The 23,022-nt window shown below is 44.7% G+C and overlaps 2 protein-coding genes across 2 annotated transcripts in view; one reads left to right on the top strand and one right to left on the bottom strand.

The window, feature by feature from the left end:
- The window catches only part of zbtb47b (zinc finger and BTB domain containing 47b), a 254,214-nt gene that overhangs the window by 204,837 nt on the left and 26,355 nt on the right, over positions 1-23,022 (bottom strand). The gene's annotated exons all lie outside the window — the stretch shown is intronic.
- LOC144672645 (histone H2B 7-like) lies at positions 582-22,109 on the top strand. The gene is made up of 2 exons (XM_078534512.1): positions 582-645; positions 21,694-22,109. Exons 1-2 carry the CDS (start codon positions 582-584, stop codon positions 22,107-22,109), a joined length of 480 nt encoding a protein of 159 aa, XP_078390638.1.

Genomic DNA, 23,022 nt, shown 5'->3' with positions numbered 1-23,022 from the left:
CTAGTATTGTGCAATAATAAAGGGCTAATTAATAATCTTGTTGTAAAAGGAACCTTTAGAAAAGTGACCATAATAAGATAGAATTTTACATTAAGTGATGTGGTTCAATCCGAAACTAGGGTCTTTAATCTAAACAAAGGAAACTACGAAGGTATGCGGGGCAAGTTGTCAGAGGTAGACTAGGGAACTACATTAAAAGGTATGACGGCAGACAGACAATGGCTAGCGATTAAAGAATTAATACATAGTTTGCAAATTTACATTCCTTTAAGGTACAAAAACCTAGCAGCAAAAGTGATTCAACCATGGCTAACAAGAGAAGTTAAGGGTTCGAGCAGATCAAAGGAAGAGGCAGATAAAGTTGCCATAAAAAGTAATAAGCCGGAGGGTTGGGAGCATTTTAACATTAAACATTTTAAAATTCAGCAGAAGAGAACCAAGAAACTGATAAAGAAAGAGAAAATTAAACATTAAAGTAAACTAGGGAGGAATATAAAAACAGGCTGGTATAGGTACATGAAAAGGATAAGGTGAGTAAAGACAAATGCAGGCCCATTAAGGCAGAGAATGGAAAATTTATAATGGGTAATAAGGAAATGACAGAGAAACTAAACAAATACTTTGTGTCTGACTTCACAGAGGAAGGTACAAAAAGCCTCCCTGAAATATTGGGAAGCCAAGGACCTAGCGAGATTGAGAGAAATTAGTGTTACTAAAAAGGTAGCGCTGGAAAAATTAATGGGGCTGTAAGTTGCTAAATACCCTTGCACCTGATGATCTACATCCCAGAATGTTGAAAGAGGTGGCTGTAGAGATAGTGGATGTGTTGGTAATATTCTTTCAAAATTCTACAGATTCTGGAATGGTGCCTGAAGATTGGAAGATAGAAAATGTGACCCCACTATTTAAGACAGGAGGGAGAAAGAAAACAGGGAACTGCAGACCTGTTAGCCTGACATCAGTAGTAGGGAAAATTCTAGAATCTATTCTAAAGGATGGGATAACTGGGCGTTTGGAAAATAATGGTGAGATTAGGCTGAGTCACCTTGGATGTATGAAAGGGAAATTATATTTGACAAAACTGTTGGGAGTTTTTTGAGGGTATAACTAGCAGAATAGATAAGGGAGAACTTGTGGATGTGGTATATTTGGATTTTCAGAAGGCTTTCGATAAGGTCCTACACAGGCTAGTAAGCAAAACTGGAGCACATGGGACTGGGGGTAATATACTGGGCATGGATTGAGGATTGGTTAACAGACAGAAAACAGAGTAGAGACAAACGGATCATTCTCAAGTTGTCAGGGGTAGACCATATGGCCCATCGAGCCTGCTCCACCATTCAATACGATCATGGTTGATCTTGGGCTTCAACTTCCTGGCCACTCCTCATAGCCCTTAATTCCCTGAGAGACCAAAAATCTGACTATCCCAGGGGGTACCGCAAGGATCAGTGCTTGGGCCCCAGCTATTCGCAATCTATATCAATGATTTAGATGTGGAGATCAAATGTAATATTTCCAAAACAAAAACAAAAATACCTGGAAAAACTCAGCAGGTCTGGCAGCAGCGGCGGAGAGGAACACAGTTAACGTTTCGAGTCCGAATGACCCTTCAACAGAACTAAGTAAAAATAGAAGAGAGGTGAAATATAAGCTGGTTTAAGGGGGCTGGGACAAATAGAGCTGGATAGAGGGCCAGTGATAGGTGGAGATAACCAAAAGATGTCACAGACAAAAGGACAAAGAGATGTTGAAGGTGGTGATATTATCTAAGGAATGTGCTAATTAAGGGTAGAAAGCAGGACCAGCAAGGTACAGATAGCCCTAGTGGGGGTGGGGTGGAGTGAAGGAATTGAAAAAGGCTAAAAGGTAGAGATAAAACAATGGATGAAAGTACATTTAAAAATAATGGAAATAGTTAGGAAAAGAAAAATCTATATAAATTATTGGAAAAAAAAGGGGGGGGGGGGAGAATCAGAAAGTGGGTGGGGATGGAGGAGAGAGTTCATGATCTAAAATTGTTGAACTCAATATTCAGTCCGGAAGGCTGTAAAGTGCCTAGTTGGAAGATGAGGTGTTGTTCCTCCAGTTTGCGTTGAGCTTCACTGGAACAATGCAGCAGGCCAAGGACAGACATGTGGGCATGAGAGCAGGGTGGAGTGTTGAAATGGCAAGTGACAGGGAGGTCTGGGTCATGCTTGCGGACAGACCAAAGGTGTTCCGCAAAGTGGTCACCCAGTCTGCGTTTGGTCTCTCCAATGTAGAGGAAACCGCATTGGGAGCAACGAATGCAGTAGACTAAATTGAGGGAAGTACAAGTGAAATGCTGTTTCACTTGAAAAGAGTGTTTGGGCCCTTGGACCAAGTGAGGAGAGGGGAAGTGAAGGGGCAGGTATTGCACCTTCTGCGGTTGCATGGGAAGGTGCCATGGGAGGGGGTTGAGGTGTAGGGGGTGATGGAGGAGTGGACCAGGGTGTCCCGGAGGGAACGATCCCTGCGGAATGCCGCCAGAGGGGGTGAAGGGAAGATGTGTTTGGTGGTGGCATCATGCTGGAGTTGGCGAAAATGACGGAGGATGATCCTTTGAATGCGGAGGCTGGTGGGATGATAAGTGAGGACAAGGGGGACCCTATCATGGTTCTGGGAGGGAGAGGAAGGTGTGAGGGCGGATGCGAGGGAGATGGGCCGGACGCGGTTGAGGGCCCTGTCAACCACCGTGGGTGGAAAACCTCGGTTAAGGAAGAAGGAAGACATGTCAGAGGAACTGTTTTTGAAAGTGGCATCATCAGAACAGATGCGACGGAGGCGAAGGAACTGAGAGAATGGGATGGAGTCCTTAAAGGAAGCGGGGTGTGAAGAGCTGTAGTCAAGGTATCTGTGGGAGTCGGTAGGCTTGTAATGGATATTGGTGGACAGTCTATCACCAGAAATTGAGACAGAGAGGTCAAGGAAGGGAAGGGAAGTGTCAGAGATGGACCATGTGAAAATGATGGAGGGGTGGAAATTAGAAGCAAAATTAATAAATTTTTCCAGGCCCAGACGAGAGCACGAAGCAACACCGAAGTAATCATCGATGTACCGGAGAAAGAGTTGTGGGAGGGGGCCAGAATAGGACTGGAACAAGGAATGTTCCACATACCCCATAAAGAGACAGGTATAGCTGGGGCCCATGCGGGTACCCATAGCCACACCTTTTATTTGGAGTAAGTGAGAGGAGTTTAAGGAGAAATTGTTCACTGTGAGAACAAGTTCAGCCAGACGAAGGAGAGCGGTGGTGGATGGGGACTGTTCGGGCCTCTGTTCGAGGAAGAAGCGGAGAGCCCTCAGACCATCCTGGTGGGGGATGGAGGTGTAGAGGGATTGGATGTCCACGGTGAAGAGGAGGCGGTTGGGGCCAGGGAACTGGAAATTGTTGATATGATGTAGGGTGTCAGAGGAATCACGGATGTAGGTGGGAAGGGACTGGACAAGGGGAGAGAGAATGGAGTCAAGATAGCAAGAAATGAGTTCCGTGGGGCAGGAACAGGCTGACACGATCGGTCTGCCGGGACAGTCCTGTAACATTTCCAAATTTGATGACACAAATCTTGGTGGGAATGTGAGTTGTGAGGAGGATGCAAAGAGGCTTCAATGAGATTTAGACAGGCTAAGTGAGTGGATAAGAACATGGCAGATGGAATATAATGTGGAAAAAGGTGAAGTAATCTACTTTGGAGTATTTCTTAAATGAGGAGAGGTTGGGAAGTGTTGTTGTCCAAAGGGACCTGGGTGTCCTTGTTCATAAGTCACTGAAAGCTAACAAGCAGGTGCAACAAGCAATTAGGAAGGCAGACAGTATATTAGCCTTTATTGCAGGGGGATTTGAGTACAAGAGTAAGGAAGTCTTGCTGCAGTTTTAGAAAGCCTTGGTGAGTCCACACCTGGAGTAGTGTGTGCAGTTTTGGTCTCCTTACCTAAGCAAGGATATACTGGCTATAGAGGGAGTACAACAAAAGTTTGGCAGACTAATCCCTGGGATGACGGGATTGTTCCATGAGGATAGATTGAGGAGACAGGGCCTGCATTCTCTAGAGCTTAGAAGAATGATAGGTGATCTCATCGAAACATTAAAAAATTCTTAAAGGTCTTGACAGAGTAGATGCAGGAAGGATGTTTCCCCTGGCTGGAAGGGTGATCTAGCACCAGGGGGCACAGTCTCAAGAGTACGAGGTTGGCCACTTAGGGCTGAGATGCGGAGGAATTTCTTTACTCAGAGGGTGGTGAATCTTTGGAATTCTCTACCCCAGATGGCTGTGGAGGCTCAGTCATCGAGTATGTTCAAAGCAGAGATCGATAGATTTCTAGATACCAATGACACTAAGGGATAAGGGGATAGTGCAGGAAGATGACATTGAGGTACATCAGCCATGATCTAGTTGAATGGCGGAGCAGGCTGGAAGGCCGAATGGCCTACTCCTATGCTTCTACCTTTACACTTTTCCCCTGATTGGGGAATCTAAAACACAGGGACACCGTCTCATGATAAGAGTAGTTTCTTCACTCAAAGCATTATGAGTCTTTGGATTTCTCTACCCCAGAGGGTTGTGGACGCTCCAATGTTGAATACATTTAGGGCTGGGATAGATAGATTTTTGGTCTCTCGGGGAATTAAGGGCTACGAGGAGTGGCCAGGAGTTGAAGCCCAAGGTCAACCATGATCGTACTGAATGGTGGAGCAGGCTCGATGGGCCATATGGTCTACCCCTGATCCTATTTCCTATGTTCTTGACCAGAGTCGAGCTGAGGAGTAGAAGGACAGGTAGGAGAGCAGGAAGGGTAGTCTCATAGAGATATTCAACAGAGGAGAAGTGGCAGAGGAAAATAAGAGGAACAAGGAAAGATAATACACAGCAAGAACGCACATTAGTTGAGAGAGGAGAAACAAAGGCAAGAGAGAACACACAAACGCGCGCACACACACACAAGCCCAAAATGAGCCTGTGTAATACAGGGATCACTTTGCTGGAACCTCACAGGCTTCTGGCTCCTCTCTGCTCCCTTATTCAAACGCACATCGTATACACCAGTTTTGAGGGTGAATAACAAGGCCACTCAATCACAGCAGTGCGCAGCACTGTGCTAATCTCATGTCCATGAAATGTAGATTATAAGAAAGGAGTCACAACCTCATCTGAAATATCACTCCTCAGCCCAGGGACAACAAGCCTAACTGCAAACTCCCACACGCTCCTTCAACACAGATCAAGTCATTCAGCAGAAACCAGGAGTTTAAAATCTCATTGTTTCCTGATGGTTGAGTCACTCAATGGGTTAACCCAAACCTTCAAGGGATCTCCTCAGACAATGCATTCACACTTCATAAGTCAGTGACTCACTCACTCACTTCCCTCTTAAGGGACTTGTGCGTGAGACACGTGGATCATAGAGAGAGAGACCGTTGAAGTCCATTTCAATCTCAGCAAACCAGCTTGGGCGCTCTTCATCCCTGCCAAGAATTTCTAATCCTGCTGCAGCTTCACATCAAACTCCTCCCCAAAAAAAAGGTTTCCCATTTGTTTCCTTATTTAATTCCCAGACCCACCCTATCACTAAAAACAAAAAATTGCATTTATATAGCGCCTTTGAGAACCTCCGGATATTCCCAAGGTGCTTCACAGCCAATAAAGCACTTTTTGGCACTGCTGTAACATAGGACATGCAGCAACCAATTTACACACAGCAAGCTCCCCACCAACAGCAATTTAATAACATCCAAATAATCTTTTGCTTTAAATGGTGTTGGTTGAGGGATAAATATTGGTGGGGCACCAGGGATAACTCTTCTTCAAAATAGTGCCACAGGATCTTTTACACTCACTTGAGGGGAGACAAGGCCTCGATTTAACGCCTCATCCTAAAGACGTCTCATCCTCTGACATCTCAGTACTGAGCGGCGGGGGTGTCAGCTTAGATTCCATTCTCAATTCTCAGGAATGGGACCTGAGCCTGTTGCTGGCTGGCTGGCTCAGGGATGGGGATGCCACCCACTGAGCCACAGCTAACAACTAAACGCTAGACTGTCCAAATTATGGTCGCCACCAAGCGTCACTCACCAAGCGTCAGCTGGCTCTTCAACCTTGGGAGGCACTGCTTGGGAGCCTGAGCCAGTCCTTACCCGAGTGTCTACAACACTTTTCTACCACAAGTAAAAACAAATGATAGTGGAGGGTGTTAGAAATGTTCTGTTCTTAAGCTAAAAGGTATAGTCCAAACATTACATCTCACAGTAGCATAGTGGCTATGGTGCTGGGCTAATAATCCAGAGGTCAGGCCGAAAGACCCACAGACACAAGTTCTAATCCCACCACAGCAGCTGCAGAATTCAAATTCAGTGAATTAAATAAACCTTGATCAAAAGGTTAACATCAGTAACGGTAACCATAAAACTGCTGGACTGTCATAAAAGTCCATCTGGTTCACGGATATCCTTTGGGGGAGGGATTCTGCTATCCTTACCATTCCTGGACTCAACTCCACGCCAGTCCCACAAAACTCAAGGCTGACAATCCACTGCAATGCTGAGGGGACGCTGCGCTGCCGGAGCTGTCGTCTTGCGGATGGGACATTAAGCCAAGGCCCCACCACCTCCCAACCCCATCTGCCTGCTTGGATGGATGTAAAGGATCCCATGCACTCTTTTGAAGAAGAGTAGGGGAGTTATCCCTGGTGTCCTGGCCAGTATTTATCCCTCAATAAACGTCAGATCCCACCACGGCAGCTGATGGAATTTGAATTCAGTTAATAAAATCTGGAAGTGAAAGCCAGTCTCAGTAATGGTGACCATGAAACTACCACCAATTGTTCGAAAAACCCATCTGGTTCACTAATGTCCTCTAGGGAAGGAAATCTGCCCATCCTTACCCGGTCTGGTCTACATGTGACTCCAGACCCACAACAATATGGTTGACTCTTGACTGCCCTCTGAAATGGCCTAGCAAGCCACTCCGTTCAAGGGCAATTAAGGATGGGCAACAAATGCTGACCTTGCCACATCCCATGAAAGAATAAAATAGGTTATCTGCTCATTATCACAACATTGTCTGTAGGAGCTTGCTGTGCAAATATTGGCTGCAGCATTTCCAAATTACAACAGCAACTCCGCTACACAAAAGTGAAGCGTTTTCGACCATAAGACATAGGAGCAGAAATTAGGCCATTCGGCCCATTGAGTCTGCTCCGCCATTCGATCATGGCTGATAACTTTCTCAACCCCATTCTCCCGCCTTCTCCCCGTAACCTTTGATCCCCTTACCAATCAAGAACCTATCTATCTCGGTCTTAAATACACTCAATGACCTGGCCTCCACAGCCTTCTGTGGCAATGAATTCCATAGATTCACCACTCTCTGGCTAAAGAAGTTTCTCCTCATCTCTGTTCTCTGTTTACTCTGAGGCTGTGCCCTTGGGTCCTGGTCTCTCCTACTAATGGAAACATCTTCCCCACGTCCACTCTATCCAGGCCTTTCAGTATTTGAGGCGTCCAATGGGCATGAAAAGTGCTACATAAATGCACTTTTTTTTTCTTTTCAATGCGGTTGACTCTTGAATGTCCCCTGAATTGGCCTAGCAAGCCACTTAGCTTTCTTCAAGAAGGTGGCTCGCCACCATCTTCTCAAAAACAGTTAGGGATTGGGATGCCCACGTGACATGAACGAATGAACAAAAAAGGAGCTAAATGTAGATTTCAAGTCAAACCAGGGGCTTTCTCCTTCTATATGGCACAGTGCAATACCCAATACTCTGCCAGGGGTTTTTTTTTCACATATACAAACCAAGGTGAAAACAAAGCAAAAAAGGTGAAAGGTTAGAAAAGAGGACTGAAATGGACAAAGTTCTATTTTGATGATTGTTCTCTCTCCATACGTTCTCCCTCAGCTTTTCCTGTTAAAATTACATCTTGCGGTCGGCCTCAAAACTCCCACTCTTAAAATGTCCAAATATAATGGACTAGTTTGGGTTACCAGGCGTCCATCTGTTTAAAACAGCTCACATTTTAAAATGCTGCAATAAATAAAATGAAAACAAGCTGCTCAAATATTCCAGGGACTCCAACTTGATAATGCCAAAGAAAACAGTTGGGTTTGAGAGGGCAAAAGAACTTCGGACCATATAAATTATTAAGTGGTATGGACCAGATGAACCCAAAATGTTACTAAAACGTGCAACAGCACAGGCTGAATGCAAGATCGAGATTAGTGGAAAGTTAGTATGCTAAAAAGCTTTAACTACCTTGAGAGACTGAACAGGCTAGTGCTCATTTCCCTCGACAAGAGAATGCTGAGGAGTGATTTAAGATCATGAAAGAGTTTGATAGGTAGAAATTTGTTTCCATTTGTGGATAAGCCCAATGCTAGATAATAAAAATACAAAATATGGTGGTAATGAAGTTACTCAGAAATTCCTTACTGGATTTATTTTGTTTTTAATACTTCATGGGATTTGGTCGTCACTGGCTAGGCCAGTTTTTATTGCCCATTCCTAATTGCCCTGGCAAAAGTGGTGGTGAGCCGCCGCCTTGAACCGCTGCAGCCCCTGTGGTGTAGGTACACCCACAATGCTGCAAGGGAGGGAGCTCCAGGAGTTTGACCCAGCGACAGTTAAGGAATGGCGATATATTTCCAAGACAGGATGGTGAGTGACTTCGAGGGGAACTTCCAGGTGGTGGTATTCCCATATGTCTGCTGCCCTTGCCCTTCAGTCACTAGTGTCCCAGGCCCAACCATCTTCAGCTGCTTCATCAATGACCTTCCTGCCATCATAAGGTCAGAAGTGGGATGTGCACAATGTTCAGCACCATGCACGACTCCTCAGATACTGAAGCAGTCCATGTCCAAACGCAACAAGACCTGGACAATATCCCGGCTTAGGCTGATAATTGACAAGCAACATTCACATCACACAAGTGCAAGGCAATGGCCATCTCCAACACGAGATGCATCACTGAATACCCCACTATCGCAACCTTGGGGTTATCATTGACCAGAAACTGAACTGGACTAGCTATATAAATACTGTGGCTACAAGAGCAGGTCGGAGGCTAGGAGTCCTGTGGCAAGAAACTCACCTCCTGACTCTCCAAAGCCTGTCCACCATCTACAAGGAATAAGTCAGGAGTGTGATGGAATACTTCCCACTAACCTGAATGAGCGTAGCTTCTGCAACACTCAAGAATCTCGACACTGTCCAGGACAAAACACCCTGCTTGATTGGCACAATATCCATAAACATTCACTACCTCCACTACTGACGCACAGTGGCAGCAGTGTGTACCATCTACAAGATGCACTGCAGAAATTCACCAAGGCTTTTTAGGCAGCACCTTCCAAACCTACGACCGCTACTATCTAGAAGGGCAAGGGCAGCAGACATATGGGAACACCACCACCTGGAAGTCCCCCTCGAAGTCACTCACCATCCTGACTTGGAAATATATCACCATTCTTTCACTGTCACTGGGTCAAAATCCTGGAACTCCCTCCCTAACAGCACTCCCTCCCTCCCTACACCACATGGACTGCAGCAGTTCAAGAAGGTAGCTCAACACTGCTTTCTCCAGGGCAATTAGGAATGGGCAATAAATGCTGGCCTAGCCAGTGACGACCAATTCCCATGAATGAATAAAAACAAAATAAATCCAGTCAGGAATTCCTGAGTAACCTCTTTACCACGTGTGGTCAGGATGGGTGTCATATTTTGTTTTGTACTGCTCCTGTGAAGCACCTTTCAGGAATAAAGTTAGTAAATGCGAGCAGTGGTTGAAGTTTGGAGCTCTCTTCTGCAAATGACAGATGTTAGATCAATTGCCAATTTTTAAATTAAAAATTGATATCACTTTTGGTAAACAATAATCTAAGGGATGTGGGGCGAAGGCAGGTATAGACGTTGAATGGTAGAACAGGTTCGACGGGCGAAACAGCTTTCTCCTGTTCCTATAATTGTGATTAGCCTGATGAGAAACTGTTAAGCATCAGACAAGTACAGGAGTTGACAAGGCAGAGCCAATCCTGTCCTGACATAATGAGAGACTGTATATACACACATCACTTTCCAGGAAGGGGGTCACTGGATAATGAAATGGAACTGTAACCCTGGCTGTATTTCCACTCGTGAGCATAAGCTGACTGTACTGTTGTCCTGTTCAGTTAACGCCGTCAGCTAAGCTTCAAATCTGGAAGATTCCCGGTCCGAGTGTGTGGATCAATGATTGGGAAAGCCGCCTGATCTGCTGTTCGAGCTGCATTTCCTCCAAACACACCATGCACCACACACAAAAAATAACTTCCGTGAATTCTTACACGACCCTTTTGATTTTGACCCCCCCCCCCAACCCATCGCTCCCACACGGGAAGTTAAAAACTGAGCCTAGCGATTCCACAAAGCGATGCTGGATCGAGTCAAAGCAGACAGCGGGCTGTGTGCACACAGATGTTGGAACATCAGTTTCAATGTTTCACAGCTTGCCTCAACACCTGAGCACCGAGGAAACTGTGAGGTTCATTCAGGTTTGGTGCCATCTCAATTGAGCCAATAGCCAGGTTTATCCAATTTACTCTGCTTCCACACAGCTCCAATCACAGCCAGCACAAGTAATGAGAAGTGACTCATCCACAATTTCACCACAAGCACTATTCTAGGCTCCGTTGACTTTAAAATTGAGTAGGATGAAATACACATTCCTGTTATTCTCCATTTCCAACTCTCTGTCCCTAACCAACAACCATACCTTCCTACGAGACTGTAGCCAATCCCTGGATTTGGTGGATTCAAGGTAACTTGCATTTATATAGCACCTTTAATGTTGTAAAACATCCCAAAGCGCTTCACAGGAGCGTTATCAACCAAAACGTGACATCAAGTCTCTTTTGGAGATACTTGGATAAATGATTAAAGGCTTGGTCAAAGAGGTAGCTTTTAAGAAGTGACTTAAAGAATGAGAGAGAAAGGTAGAGAGGTGAAGGAAGAGAACTTCAGGTCCAGGCAGGATAAGGATGGCTACCAACAGTGATGAAACTCAGGGATGCTCACAAGGCCAGAATTAGAGGGATACTGTGATCTGGGAGAATTGTAGGGCCTGGAGAAGGTTACAGAGAAAGGGAGGGTTGTAGGGGCTGGAGGAAGTTACAGAGATAGGGAGGGATGTAGGGGCTGGAGGAGGTTACAGAGATAGGGAGGGTTGTAGGGGTTGGAGGAAGTTACAGAGATAGGGCGGGTGGTAGGGGCTGAAGCTGGTTACAGAGAAAGGAGGGTTGTAGGTCTGTAGGGGGTTACAGAGATGGGGGGGAGGTTGTAAGGGCTGGAGGGGATTACAGCAGTTACATAGCCCTAGATGAGATTCAGTATCTCAAAAGTGATGCACAAATGATAGGGTCAACCTCCTTTACCACTGAAGAAATTTCAAGATTAACAGTGCATTTCTCCTCACAAAGTTGACCACTACCCTAACCCATATCAAAAAACCATAAGCCATTTTAAACCAAAATCAGACCAACATTTAACAGAAATCAAAATACAAATACTGAAGAGAAAAGCCACATTGTTCATCCTGCCACAGAAACCAATCGGCCTCCATCATCTCTTCATCCATGACTTTTTGCCCCCAAAGGGTTAAAATACAAGGGCTGGTTACATAGACTAGGCTTACGTTCCCTTGAGCACAGAAGATTATGGGGTGATTCAATTGAGGTGTTTAAGGTGATTAAAGGATACAGATCAGTTATGATTGAGTAGATTGGATCTATATTCTCTGAAGTTGAGAAGAATGAGCAGCAATCTCATTGAAAGAAAAGTAAATTCTTGGAGGACTTGACAGGATAAACATGGGAGAGGCTTTTTACCCTGACCGGAGAGTGGAATTCAAGGTTATAGTTTCAGGATAAGGGGTTGGCCATTTAGCATCTTGGGTCGATGATAAACACCAAAGTCACATCCAAGGATGAAATTCAGGTTAGAATAGCTATGGCAAGAGGTGTGACCCATGATTTAAGTAGCGCCTGGGAGTCCAAAACCATCAGCATGAAGCTGAAAAACACGTCTAGTAGAGTTGCGAGTGTGAAGTGTTGCATTCTATGATACGAGAGTTGGACTATGAAGAAAGAGGATGAGAGGAGGATAGCAGCTTTTGAAAAGTGGGCACGGCGGAGGGCACTCAGGATCTGCTGGATGGGCAGAAAGACAATTGAGTGGGTTAGATGAAGAGTAGAAGTTCAGGAATCAAAAAGCATCCATTAGGTACGGTTAGAGAAGGAAAGATAGGCAAGTACGGACATCGGAATCAAAGACCTGACAGCCTTATTTGGGCAACAACTGAAGGAGAAATTGAGGGTAAAAATAGAAGAGGAAGAAGAGAAATCAAATGGGTGGATAACTTTGAGACGTGGACAGAGGGAGGCTTGAAGAAAGCCAGAGAAGACGATGACAATGCCAACGGCCCCACTGAGGCTGTGGTGACAATGAATGATTTAGGATTGAGATGAGGGGAAATTCCTTCACTAAGAGGGGGCGGGGGGGAATCTTTGGAATTCTCTATCCCAGAGCACTAAAGAAATCAAGGGTATAGGAATAGCACAGGTAAGTGGAGCCAGTGTAAAAATTCAGCCATGTTCTCAATGAACGGTGGAGCAGGCTCAAGGGGCAAAAAGACCTACCCACTGCTCCTCTTTCTTATGAGATATTGATCTAATTTAATGGGGCGGACCAGGCAGCAGAGGTTGGAAGTGAAATGCTTGTTCCTGCATTTCCACTCCTCTGTTCAGAAGATCAGTCCATTGGTCACACTGACTCCCTGACATCAGTCCTCTGCTTACCTTTTAACAATTTTCTACCTATAGCCATTGTTAAGCCCCAAAATGTTTTACTGACCAGTCCGGGGTCTTTACAGCTGCAACGGGGTGATCATTAACCTGCCCAATTTAAAATAGGACCCTAACAAAGGCAGATTTTATGGGATATAGAACACTACCATCTAGAACAGCAAGGGCAGCTGATAGATGGGAACACCACCAACTGGAAGTCCCCCTCCAAGTCCCTCACCATCCTGACTTGGAAACATATCACGTTCCTTCACTGTCGCTGGGTCAAAACCCTGGAGCTCCCTTCCTAACAGCACTGCGGGTGTTCCTACACCACATGGACTGCAGCGGTTCAAGAAGGCAGCTCACCACCTTCTCAAGGGCAACTAGAGATAGGCAATAAATGTTGGCTTGGCCAGCGAAGCCCACATCCCGTGAATGAATTTTTAAAAAATGTATCAAACAGTGAGGAGAAGGAGAAAGCGGAAGATGACAACACAACACTACCTAGTCCTCGGTCTACAGTGGCACAAGAGAATCGTTAGAGGCAAACAGGGATATATTCACGTCAGATACACATTTAATTGGCATGAAGCAGCAGTCATGGCAAAACCGTACAAAAGCAAATCTGTACACTACAAGGCACTGCATCCAAACCAGTCCAAAACGGACACCCAACAGATTCACTCTAGGATGACTTGATGCCAGGAGAAACCTTGGGGCACAGAACTCACTATAAAATTTGCAGCCAGATTGAGACAAGCACAGGCTCCCCTTTCAACAGGTGAGCACCACAACTCAATGAGGTCTGCAAAATACTGCATTCGATGGGCCATGGGTAGGTGAAAAGCTACAGGTTCTCTGTTGCTGTAGCTGTATATTAAAATATTAGTTATTAAAGTACTAGTTAAATATTATTTAAATGGAGCGAGATTGCAGAATTCTGTGGTACAGGTGGATGTGGGTGTCCTGGTGCATGAATCAGAATTAGTTAGTACGCAGGTACAGCAAGTGATTAGGGAGGCAAATGGAAAGCTGTCATTTATTGTAAGGGGAATGGGATATAAAAGTTTTGCTACAGTTGTACAGGGTGCTGGTGAGACCACATCTGGAGTATTGTGTACAGTTTTGGTCTCCTTATTTAAGAAGGGATATAAATGCATTAGAAGCAGTTCAGAGAAGGCTCACTCAGCTGATACCTGGGGATGGTGGGTGGTGGTGGGGAAGTTATCTTAACAAGGAAAGGTTGGACAGCCTGGGCCTGTACTCATTGGAGTTTAGAAGATTGACAGATGATCTTACTGAAAGATTCTGAGGGGACTTGACAAGAGTGGATGCTGAGAGGATGTTTCCCCTTGTGGGAGAGACTGGAACTAGGGGAAACAGTTTAAAAATAAGGAATCTCTCATTTAAGACGGAGAGAAAATTTTCTTCTCATCTCAGAGGGTTGTGTGCCTTTGGAACTCTCTTGCACAGAGTGGAGAAGGCAGGGTCAATGAATATTTTTAAGGCCAAAGTAGATAAATTCTTGACTAACAAGGGAGTCAAAGGTTATCAGGGATAGGCAGAGTGTGGAGTTGAGGTCACATTCAGATCAGCCATGATCTTATTGAATGCCAGAGCTGAATGGCTGACTCCTAGCTCCTAATTAGTATGTTCGTATGTTATATTGCAACTCCCACATCTGTCCAAAGTACTTCTGGCACACGTCAACATGCAAGGTGGCAATATAGTTCCAGGGGTCAGATCACATGCTAACGCTGAAGTGGTGTCGGAGCATCTTTTAGTAGTTTGAACAACCTCCAGTATAACTCCTAAAAACTTCACACAGGGAGAATGCCCTTGGAAAGGTGTCAATGGGCAGCACTCATGCCTTTGAATCAGAGGGCTCTGGGTTCAACTCCACTCCAGAGCAGACACTTCAGGCAGAATCACGGGACTGCTGCACTGTTAAAGGTGAGATGTTAAACTGAGGCTTCAGCTGCCCTCAAAGGTGGTAAACAACCATTACTCCCAAGAGCAGAGACGTTCTCCCTGGTGTACCAACACCTGAAAACAGGTTAGCTGCTCCCTATCACATCCATGCTGTGGGAGTTTACTTGCGAGCAAATCTGCTGCTGTATTTCCTATGTTGCAACAGTAACTCCAGTTCAAAAGTACTTCACTGGCTATGAAATGTCTTGGGACATCCTGAAGACTCAAAACGTGCTTTATAAACGCACGTTCTTTACCGCCTTGTCGACTCACTTTAATCCTCAGCCATCATTAGTGCTACACCTAGGAATGTGTTAGGTGTCAGCCAAGGAAGCAAGCGTCCAACCACATTGCTTTGAAGGTACCAAAGTTTGTTTACATATAGGCCATTGTACTTGGCTGCCAGAATCCTATACTCAATTTATTCACCCTCCTCTCTCCCCCCACCTCAAAGGGGTTCTGGGCTGACGGACCAGACCCAAGAAGATGGAGAGAGCAAAAGGCATTCATAATCATTCATTAACAAAAAATCTACATTGCAAAAACCAGAATTAAAAACTTGAATGTCTGCAAACCGGATAGCATCTTGAAAAAAAACGAACAAGTTTCTTCAACAGGCACCTGCACCAAAGCTAAATCCGCTAACAATTCCAATTTTGCAAAACAACTTTTCTTTAAAAAAATGTCACAAAATTAAAATGGTTAATTTAACAAACACACACACACACACACACACACAGGAGACTAAACAGCATCAGAAGATTTGAAACAACCACCTCACAAAACATTTCTTAATCTGAAATCCATCGCAAAGGGGAATCTTTCTTTTTTTTTAACTATTTCTGTCCTAAGATGTCACTCAGCAGTTACTGAGGGAGAAATGGCGCTGCCTCAGCTAAACATTGAGAGAGAAAGAGAAAGAGAGAGAGAGAGAGAGAGAAAAAACAGAAAGGCAAAACACAAAAGAGAGGAGTGAGAGATGACAAGACAATAAACTCCCACCAGAGCAGCTCAAAACCACAAGACAGGAAGAGAAAGCCAGGGGATTCCCTGTGGCCTGACCATGTAACCATGTACAATGTATCCCAGAAGAGATGGAGACAGAATAAGAGAAGGGGGGGGGGGGGGGGGAGAGAACTTGTTACAATTAAATAGCAATGGAAACATCAAAGTGCCGCCTGTATCCTTTTCTCTCCTCTTCCCTGAGCCATAGATCTGAACAGATTAATACAATAAACCACAATTTTAATTTTAAAAAAAAAACTTGCTTTAAAAGGCAGGCGGGCCTGGTCTATTCCCGCAGCAACAACCCCCCCCCCCCTCCCACCCCCCCCCTACCCTCCCCCACTCCCCTTAGCATTCCCATCTTAAGGAATTTAACTCTTTGTTACCAACTGAGTCCCATTGTTTTTACCGGGAGTGAAGGATGGAATTCTCCCCCACCGCCTCCTCTCAGTGTGTGTGTGTGTGTGTGTGTGGGGGGGGGGGCTGGCGGGAGGAGAGGGGAGGGGGTTAAAAAAACATTTACCCTCCCCTTCATCCCGGCCAAAAAAAAAAATAATATTTGCGAAGGAAAAAAATCCGCAGTGTTGCAGAAGAAAAACACACCGCCTGCCTTCTCCCCCCCCCCCCCACCCCCTCATCTCCTCCACCACTACATCCACCCCCCCCCCCCCCCTCAGACAAACATGCTTCCAACAAGCATCCATAGTCCTTTAAATACGCTCTTTTTCGGTGAGACGCAGAATCGTCAGCAAATGGTAATAAAATGGACAATGAGAGATTATTGAGGGGGGGGGGGGTTTGAGATTTACCATTTTGAGGCCAGTTTTTGGCGGTGCAGAGCTGCTCCTCCTCCTCCTCCTCCTCCTCCCGCACTCTCAGGCGAGCACAAGGCGTGCGGGAAAGTTGCGCCGTCCATGCGCAGTCTCTCAACCTCACCCCCCCTCCACCCCCTACCCCCCTCCCCCTCCCCTCTCCCCCTCTCCCCCTCCTCACCCAGCCAGCCCAGCCTCAGCTCCCTCTCTGCACTGGCTCATCCAGCATGTTCACACCAAGGGAAGAGGAGAGGCAACACACACACCACAAACACACACACACACACACACACAATGGCAGAACCTCACACACTGCAAACCCTGATTGGAGCTTCTCGATCAGATGAGGATTGCTTGGATTTAGAATCAGCCAATTCTCTCTCTCTCCCTCTCTCTCCAAGTTCTCCCCTGCTGTATTGTTGCAGCAGACAAAAAAAAACTTTTCTTCCCCCCCCTCTCCTCCTCCTCTTCCTTTTTTTTTTGTTGCAAATTTTGATCCCACCAGCTTTTTTTGCTCCTCTCTGCAACTACCTTATTTCATGGGTGTTTTTTTTTAAATAAAAACAAAAGTTAAGTGTCACACTTCAAAGTTGTTGCACTTTGATAGGCATTCTTGTCTGGCATCCGTCCGTCTCGGGAGACGATGCACCTTGTGCCCAGGGCGCAACGGAGAAAGGTCGCTGTCCGAAGCCTTTCAGCCACGGCACGCTTGAGGGGGCTGGTGAATTTGTACGGCCCCGTGGGCTGTGTGCCTGACGTGGAATGTACCTCGTAAACATCAAGGGTTAAACTGAGAGAGAAATGGTGCTGCCTTGGCTAAACGTATAGGAGGCACCCACGAGTGGAGCGGAAGGAGATGAGTTGAATTTTATTGCGCTTTCTGCATTTTCAATCATAATGTTTCAAAAAGTACTTTTACAAATTTTATGAATAAAGTATACTTTTGGAATTAAAAAAAAGTCTGTTGCTTCGGCATTGAACATCGTCTGTTGTGGCTGTAGAGGCAGATTCAGGAGACAAAAGTATTGTAATTTAAGGTAAGAGGTGTTCACCGTGGAGGCCGCAGCGGAATTAAGTCTGCGATACAAGTTAAACTATTCTAGAGTCAGAAGAGGTCATGGGTTCAAGCCCCAGCTCCAGAGACGTGCACAAAATCTAGGCTCACACTGCCCCTGCAGTACTGAGGTAGCATGCTGCAGTGTCAGAGGTGCCATCTTTCGGATCAGGCATTAAATCCAGCTCCCATCTGCCCCTCTCGGGCGGATGTAAAAAAAAATCCCATAACATTAGAAATCATTGAAAGTATATCATCACAGAAAGTTTACGGCACACTGTCTAAGGCCTTTCAGCCATGGTATAACGGAGGAGTTAGAAACTGGGTAAAACCTGCCAGGCTGTATTACAAACAGAAAATGCTGGAAAAACTCAGCAGGTCTGACAGCATCTGTGGAAAGAGAAACAGAGTTAACGTTTCAAGTCCGAAAGAGAAGTAGAAACGTGGTGAAATTAGTAAGGGAGTGGGGTGGAGCAGGTGAAGCTGGATAGAAGGCCAGCGATAGGCGGGGGCCAAGGAGAGATTGACAAAGGTGTCATGGTAGTGGTGAGAGCTAAAGGAGGCGGTGATAGCGCCATAAAGATAAGGAAGCAGAATGTGTTAATAGCAGAACAAGGGTAAGCACTCTGTGAAAGAACAACATGGAACAAGTAACGTCGATTTTGGGAGTGGGGGGGGTGGAAAAGGATGGAAAAAGGGGATAAACGAATAAAAATGAAAATAAGTGGATAAAAAATAGAAATACATTTTTAAAAAGGGGATTAAAAAAGGGGTGAAGATAGAGGAGAGAATTCATGGTCTGAAGTCGTTGATCTCAATGTTAAGTCCGGAAGGCTGTAAAGTGCCTAATCGGAAGGTGAGGTGCTGTTTCTGAAGTTTGAGTTGGGCTTCACTGGAACTGCTGACCTTCTATCCAGCTTCACCTGCTCCCCCCTCCCCCCCACTCCCTTAAACAGTCTAAATTTCATCACGTTTCTACTTCCCTTTAGTTCTGAAGAAGGGTCATACAGACTAGAAACGTTAACTCTGTTTCTCTCTCCACGGATGCTGTCAGACCTGCTGAGTTTTTCTAGCATTTTCTACTTTTATTTCAGGGTTTCCAGCATCCGCAGTATTTTGCTTTTATCTTTTCCCTCAGATTCTATGTTTGACCTGTAATGTATATCGTAAATATTAACTGCATTTGTAACTGTCATGAGTAACAATAAAGGATTGGAAGAAACTAATTTGGTTTTTGCACCTTACTTTGAATGGTCATGTAATGTACTTTTATAAACTTTATGAATGAAGTATATTTTTTGGGGGGGGGAGGGGGGGGGAGGGAATCAGTCTGGACCAGTCCCTGCAGTGAGGCTTGAAGCCACAACCTTCTGACTCAGAGGTGAGAGTGAGACCACACAGCCACTGCTGACACTTAGAACACAAAAGGGACAGCACGCAACAATGCAAATTATTCTACTAAATATAGTCATGAGTTCTTTTAAGGCTGCAAAATTCAATTTATATTAAGTAAACATCGGGCCAGTCAATTCCACGAGGAATTACTATTCGTGCTGGAGGTCAGAATCCGGGTTTCAGTTTGTGGGATGGTCTGTTCCTATAGCTTCTGTCCCATGAGAATTTTTCTGTGCATTGCAAATGAATCTTTCGATTCCTTTCATTTTTTTTTTGCAAAAGGGTGACAAACAAATTTACATTAGCCCAGGTGTGACAGGCAGGAAGTGTCTGCAACCTCAAGTACTTATAATGCATTGTGACTTTGATCAGGAGCAGGTTGTACAAGGAGTGTTTGTAGCTTCAAGGCATATTTTCCCACATAACATATTTGAAGGAAGAGGGATTGAACTCATTTTCAGACACACTTTAATCTTATTTTTTTTTTTAAAAAAGGGCTTCTGATGTTTTCACATTTCCTCAGTAAACAGACCAAACCATACTTGCTACCTATGCTCAAGCAAAAAGAATAGGCTCTTGGGAGAGGTTAAATCAGCTGCTCGATCACCCCTGGATTTTGTACCTCATTATGGCTCAATGGTTTCAGGGGACAAAAGGATCAGGGGATGAACGAAAAATACTTATAATTTTTTATAGTTTGTGTAAAAAGTGCGACAATGACCTTTGCTAAAGATCAGGCAAATCTGTGCATCTTGAAAGCTCTGCTTTCTGCTTCGCAGTTAAGTCTGTGGTTAACATTTAAAAAGGAGCTAGACTGTGTGGGTGTATCTAAAGTTTACAGTAACATAATGTACATGTAAAGTTATATATAAGTTTTACACACACACACATACACACCACCGCCCACCCCCCAAGACATATACCTATGCAACACATGTATACCGTCCCTGACCCCCATCACCCCCCACTCCATCCTCGGTCTTGGAGAACCTTGGGGCTGCCCCTCAGGGTTCCCCCTCCTTCCTTTGAAATCAATAACCTTGCTAAACTCAAATTTGGCACTGTTTGACCGTCACCATTATGTTGTGTGTTACAATCCAATTAGGGACCAGTGACTTTTTGTTTAAAGTAGACAAAGTTTGAAATTCCAGTTACCCACTAGGAGAATAAAACCACAAAAGATTCCACGGTTTTAAGTAAACAAAACAAACTTTACTATACAAAGTCAGCAAATTAAAACAATCTACAACATCCATCTTAAACTCTAACATTCGAATTAACACGAGGAAAATATGAATTAACAGGCAAACTGTGGTCGAACACACCACACTGCACATTAAATGGCAGGTACAACAAAGACAGGGCCCATGGATTTCTCAGCAATCCACCCAGATGTCAGTTACCACTGAGAATCATAATATCTTGTTAAAACTCAGTCTCCCACACAAGGGATTTCAACTCTTCACTTTAACATTTAGCCTCTGAATTCCCTCAAATGCTGCTCCAACTTAGACTGCTCACATCCTGATTATTCAATCTCTTCTCCTGAGAGTGCATTCCAAAGTACTCACAAAGCTGCACTCCTGTTTCAAATTACCTGCACACTTCTAAGTCTTTTTGCAGACCGCTAGCCTCACTAATCTGGCACAGACCCTGGGTTTCTCAAAACTCCAGTCTCCAGGCTACCCTGAGCTATCAACGTTTCCCCAGGACTTTTGAGCCCTCAATGCCTGGATCCTGCTAACAGCTCCCAGGGCTTCTCTGTGAGCTGCAAACCACACAAGGTCCAAACTGCAACTCTCAGCGACACTGAACAGCTCCTTGGGCTTTTTTGAGCCCTAACTGCATGGAGCCTGCAGAGAGGGTTAAAGGGAAAGTTAATGCAGATGTTCAAAATTATGAAAAGAATTTGATAGAGTAAATGAGGAGAAACCATTTCCGATGGCAGAATGATCAGCAGTCAGCGGACAGAGAGTCAAAGGCAGTTGGCAAAAGAACTAGGGGAGAGATAAGGAGAGTTTTTAAAAAAATCTCAGTGAATTATGATGATCTGAAATGCATTTCCCAAAAGGGCAGCGGAAGCAGATTCAATAGTACCTTTCCAAAGGGAATTGGATATTTGAAGGGGTAAAAATTGCAGGGCTATGGGGAAAAGAGGAGCGAGGAGCAGAGCATTTCCCCTCTCAGTCATTATGTCGATCAGCCCCAACCTGAAGAACCCTCAGATTTACAACATGGACCATAGGAACATAGGAAATAAGAAGAGTAGGCCATTCAGCCCCTTGAGCCTTCTCCACCATCCATGATCAGCCATGGTCTAATATCTCAAAACCATTTTACTTCACTATCCCCATAACCCTTGATGTCTTTACTAGCTAAAAATCTATTGATCTTTGTCCTGAACATAATCAATGACTGAGCCTCCACAGCCCTCTAGGTAGAGAATTCCAAAGATTCACTACCCTCCAAGTGAAGAAATTCCTTCTCATCTCAGTCCTAAATGGTTTGCCTCTTGTTCTGAGACTGTCCCCCCTGGTTCTAGATCCTCCAGCCAGCTGGGGAACATCCTTCCTGCATCTACCCTGTCAAGCCCTGTAAGATCACCTCTCATTCTTCTAATTTCTAGTGAATACAGAGCCAGTCTCCTCAATTTTGGTTGACGAGAAGAAAGCGGGAGCTCCCAAGGAGGGTACCAAGGAAGCCATCAAGAGGACACCACCCAAGGGTGTCAAGAAGAGGAAGAGAGCCAGGAAAGAGAGTTATTCCATCTACAAAGTGATGAAGCAGGTTCACCCCGACACGAGTGTCTCCTCATGGGTCATGAGCATCATGAACTTGTTCGTCAATGGCATTTGCGAGTACATCACGGGTGAGGCTTCCTGTCTGGCCCATTACAACAAGCGCCAGACCATCAGCTCCAGGGAGATCCAAATCACCGTGCATCTGCTGCTGTCTAGGGAACTGGCCAAGCACGCTGTGTTGGAGGGCACAAAGGCAGTGACCAAGCACACCAGCTCTAAGCAGAAATCCACAAAGTGCTGAAAAAACTCAATCTCTCCTCATAGGACAATCCTGCCATCCCAGGAATCAGTCTGGTGCACTCCCTCTATGGCAAGTGTAAAGGAAATGTCATTTTTCTAATATTACTGTGGGACACTGAAGCAGGCTTGTGAGGTGTGTGTGTGTTTGAGCATGCGTGCGTGTAATTTAGTTAAACTGAAGACAGTCAGACTGCAAGGTTTAAATCATCAAAAGGGATAGGTGTGAATGCAGGCATTTTGAAATGGAGATGGGCAAGCTAAGATGAGATCCCAGTAGATACAGTACGAATGCAAATTTGTATTAAGAGACAATTGGGGAGTGAAGCGTTAGCTCTTTGAATTTCAAAGAAACATGACTGGAAGTTTTACAACTGGTAAAATCATAAATAAATAAGTTAAGTTTATTTTTCCAGAAAGTGCTGGCCATAATGACAACATGAAAGATTTTTATATTCTGGGGAAGGTAACTTCCAAAGAAAGTTTAAAACATTGGGGTTTTAAAGATCAAAAGTTGGAGAAAATATATTTAAAGAAAGATTGAAAGCTGTATGGTGAATGGCCATGTGAGATCTTGAAAGGTGGGCTGTGCGAAGACAAACTTATGAAAAGCAGCCTCTGGCCACCCCATCAAAGTGCTTGCTTGTTCCAGAAAACAAGTTTTTGTTAAAAGCCTTGGAATTTCCATTGTTGAGTGAGAGTAAGAGGGAAGCTGTGAATTACCTCCCTTATAGCAACAGTGGATGCTTTGTGGTAATATTACAGGTTGTTAGATAGATTAAGAATGTATCGGAGTGTTGACTGGGAAAAGATGTTTATTTGTGAGTCTAGCTAAGTAGAAATCTTTTGAGAAATATTGTAAGACTAAATTTAACTGTGTAACTACAATCTTTTGTGTTTAAGTTTTCTTTTCTTTT

This window comes from Cetorhinus maximus, chromosome 3 (assembly GCF_964194155.1).
Source record: "Cetorhinus maximus chromosome 3, sCetMax3.hap1.1, whole genome shotgun sequence".
Taxonomy (NCBI): domain Eukaryota; kingdom Metazoa; phylum Chordata; class Chondrichthyes; order Lamniformes; family Cetorhinidae; genus Cetorhinus; species Cetorhinus maximus.
The sequence above is the reverse complement of the archived record's forward strand: the minus strand, read 5'-3'. Positions and strand labels throughout refer to the sequence as shown.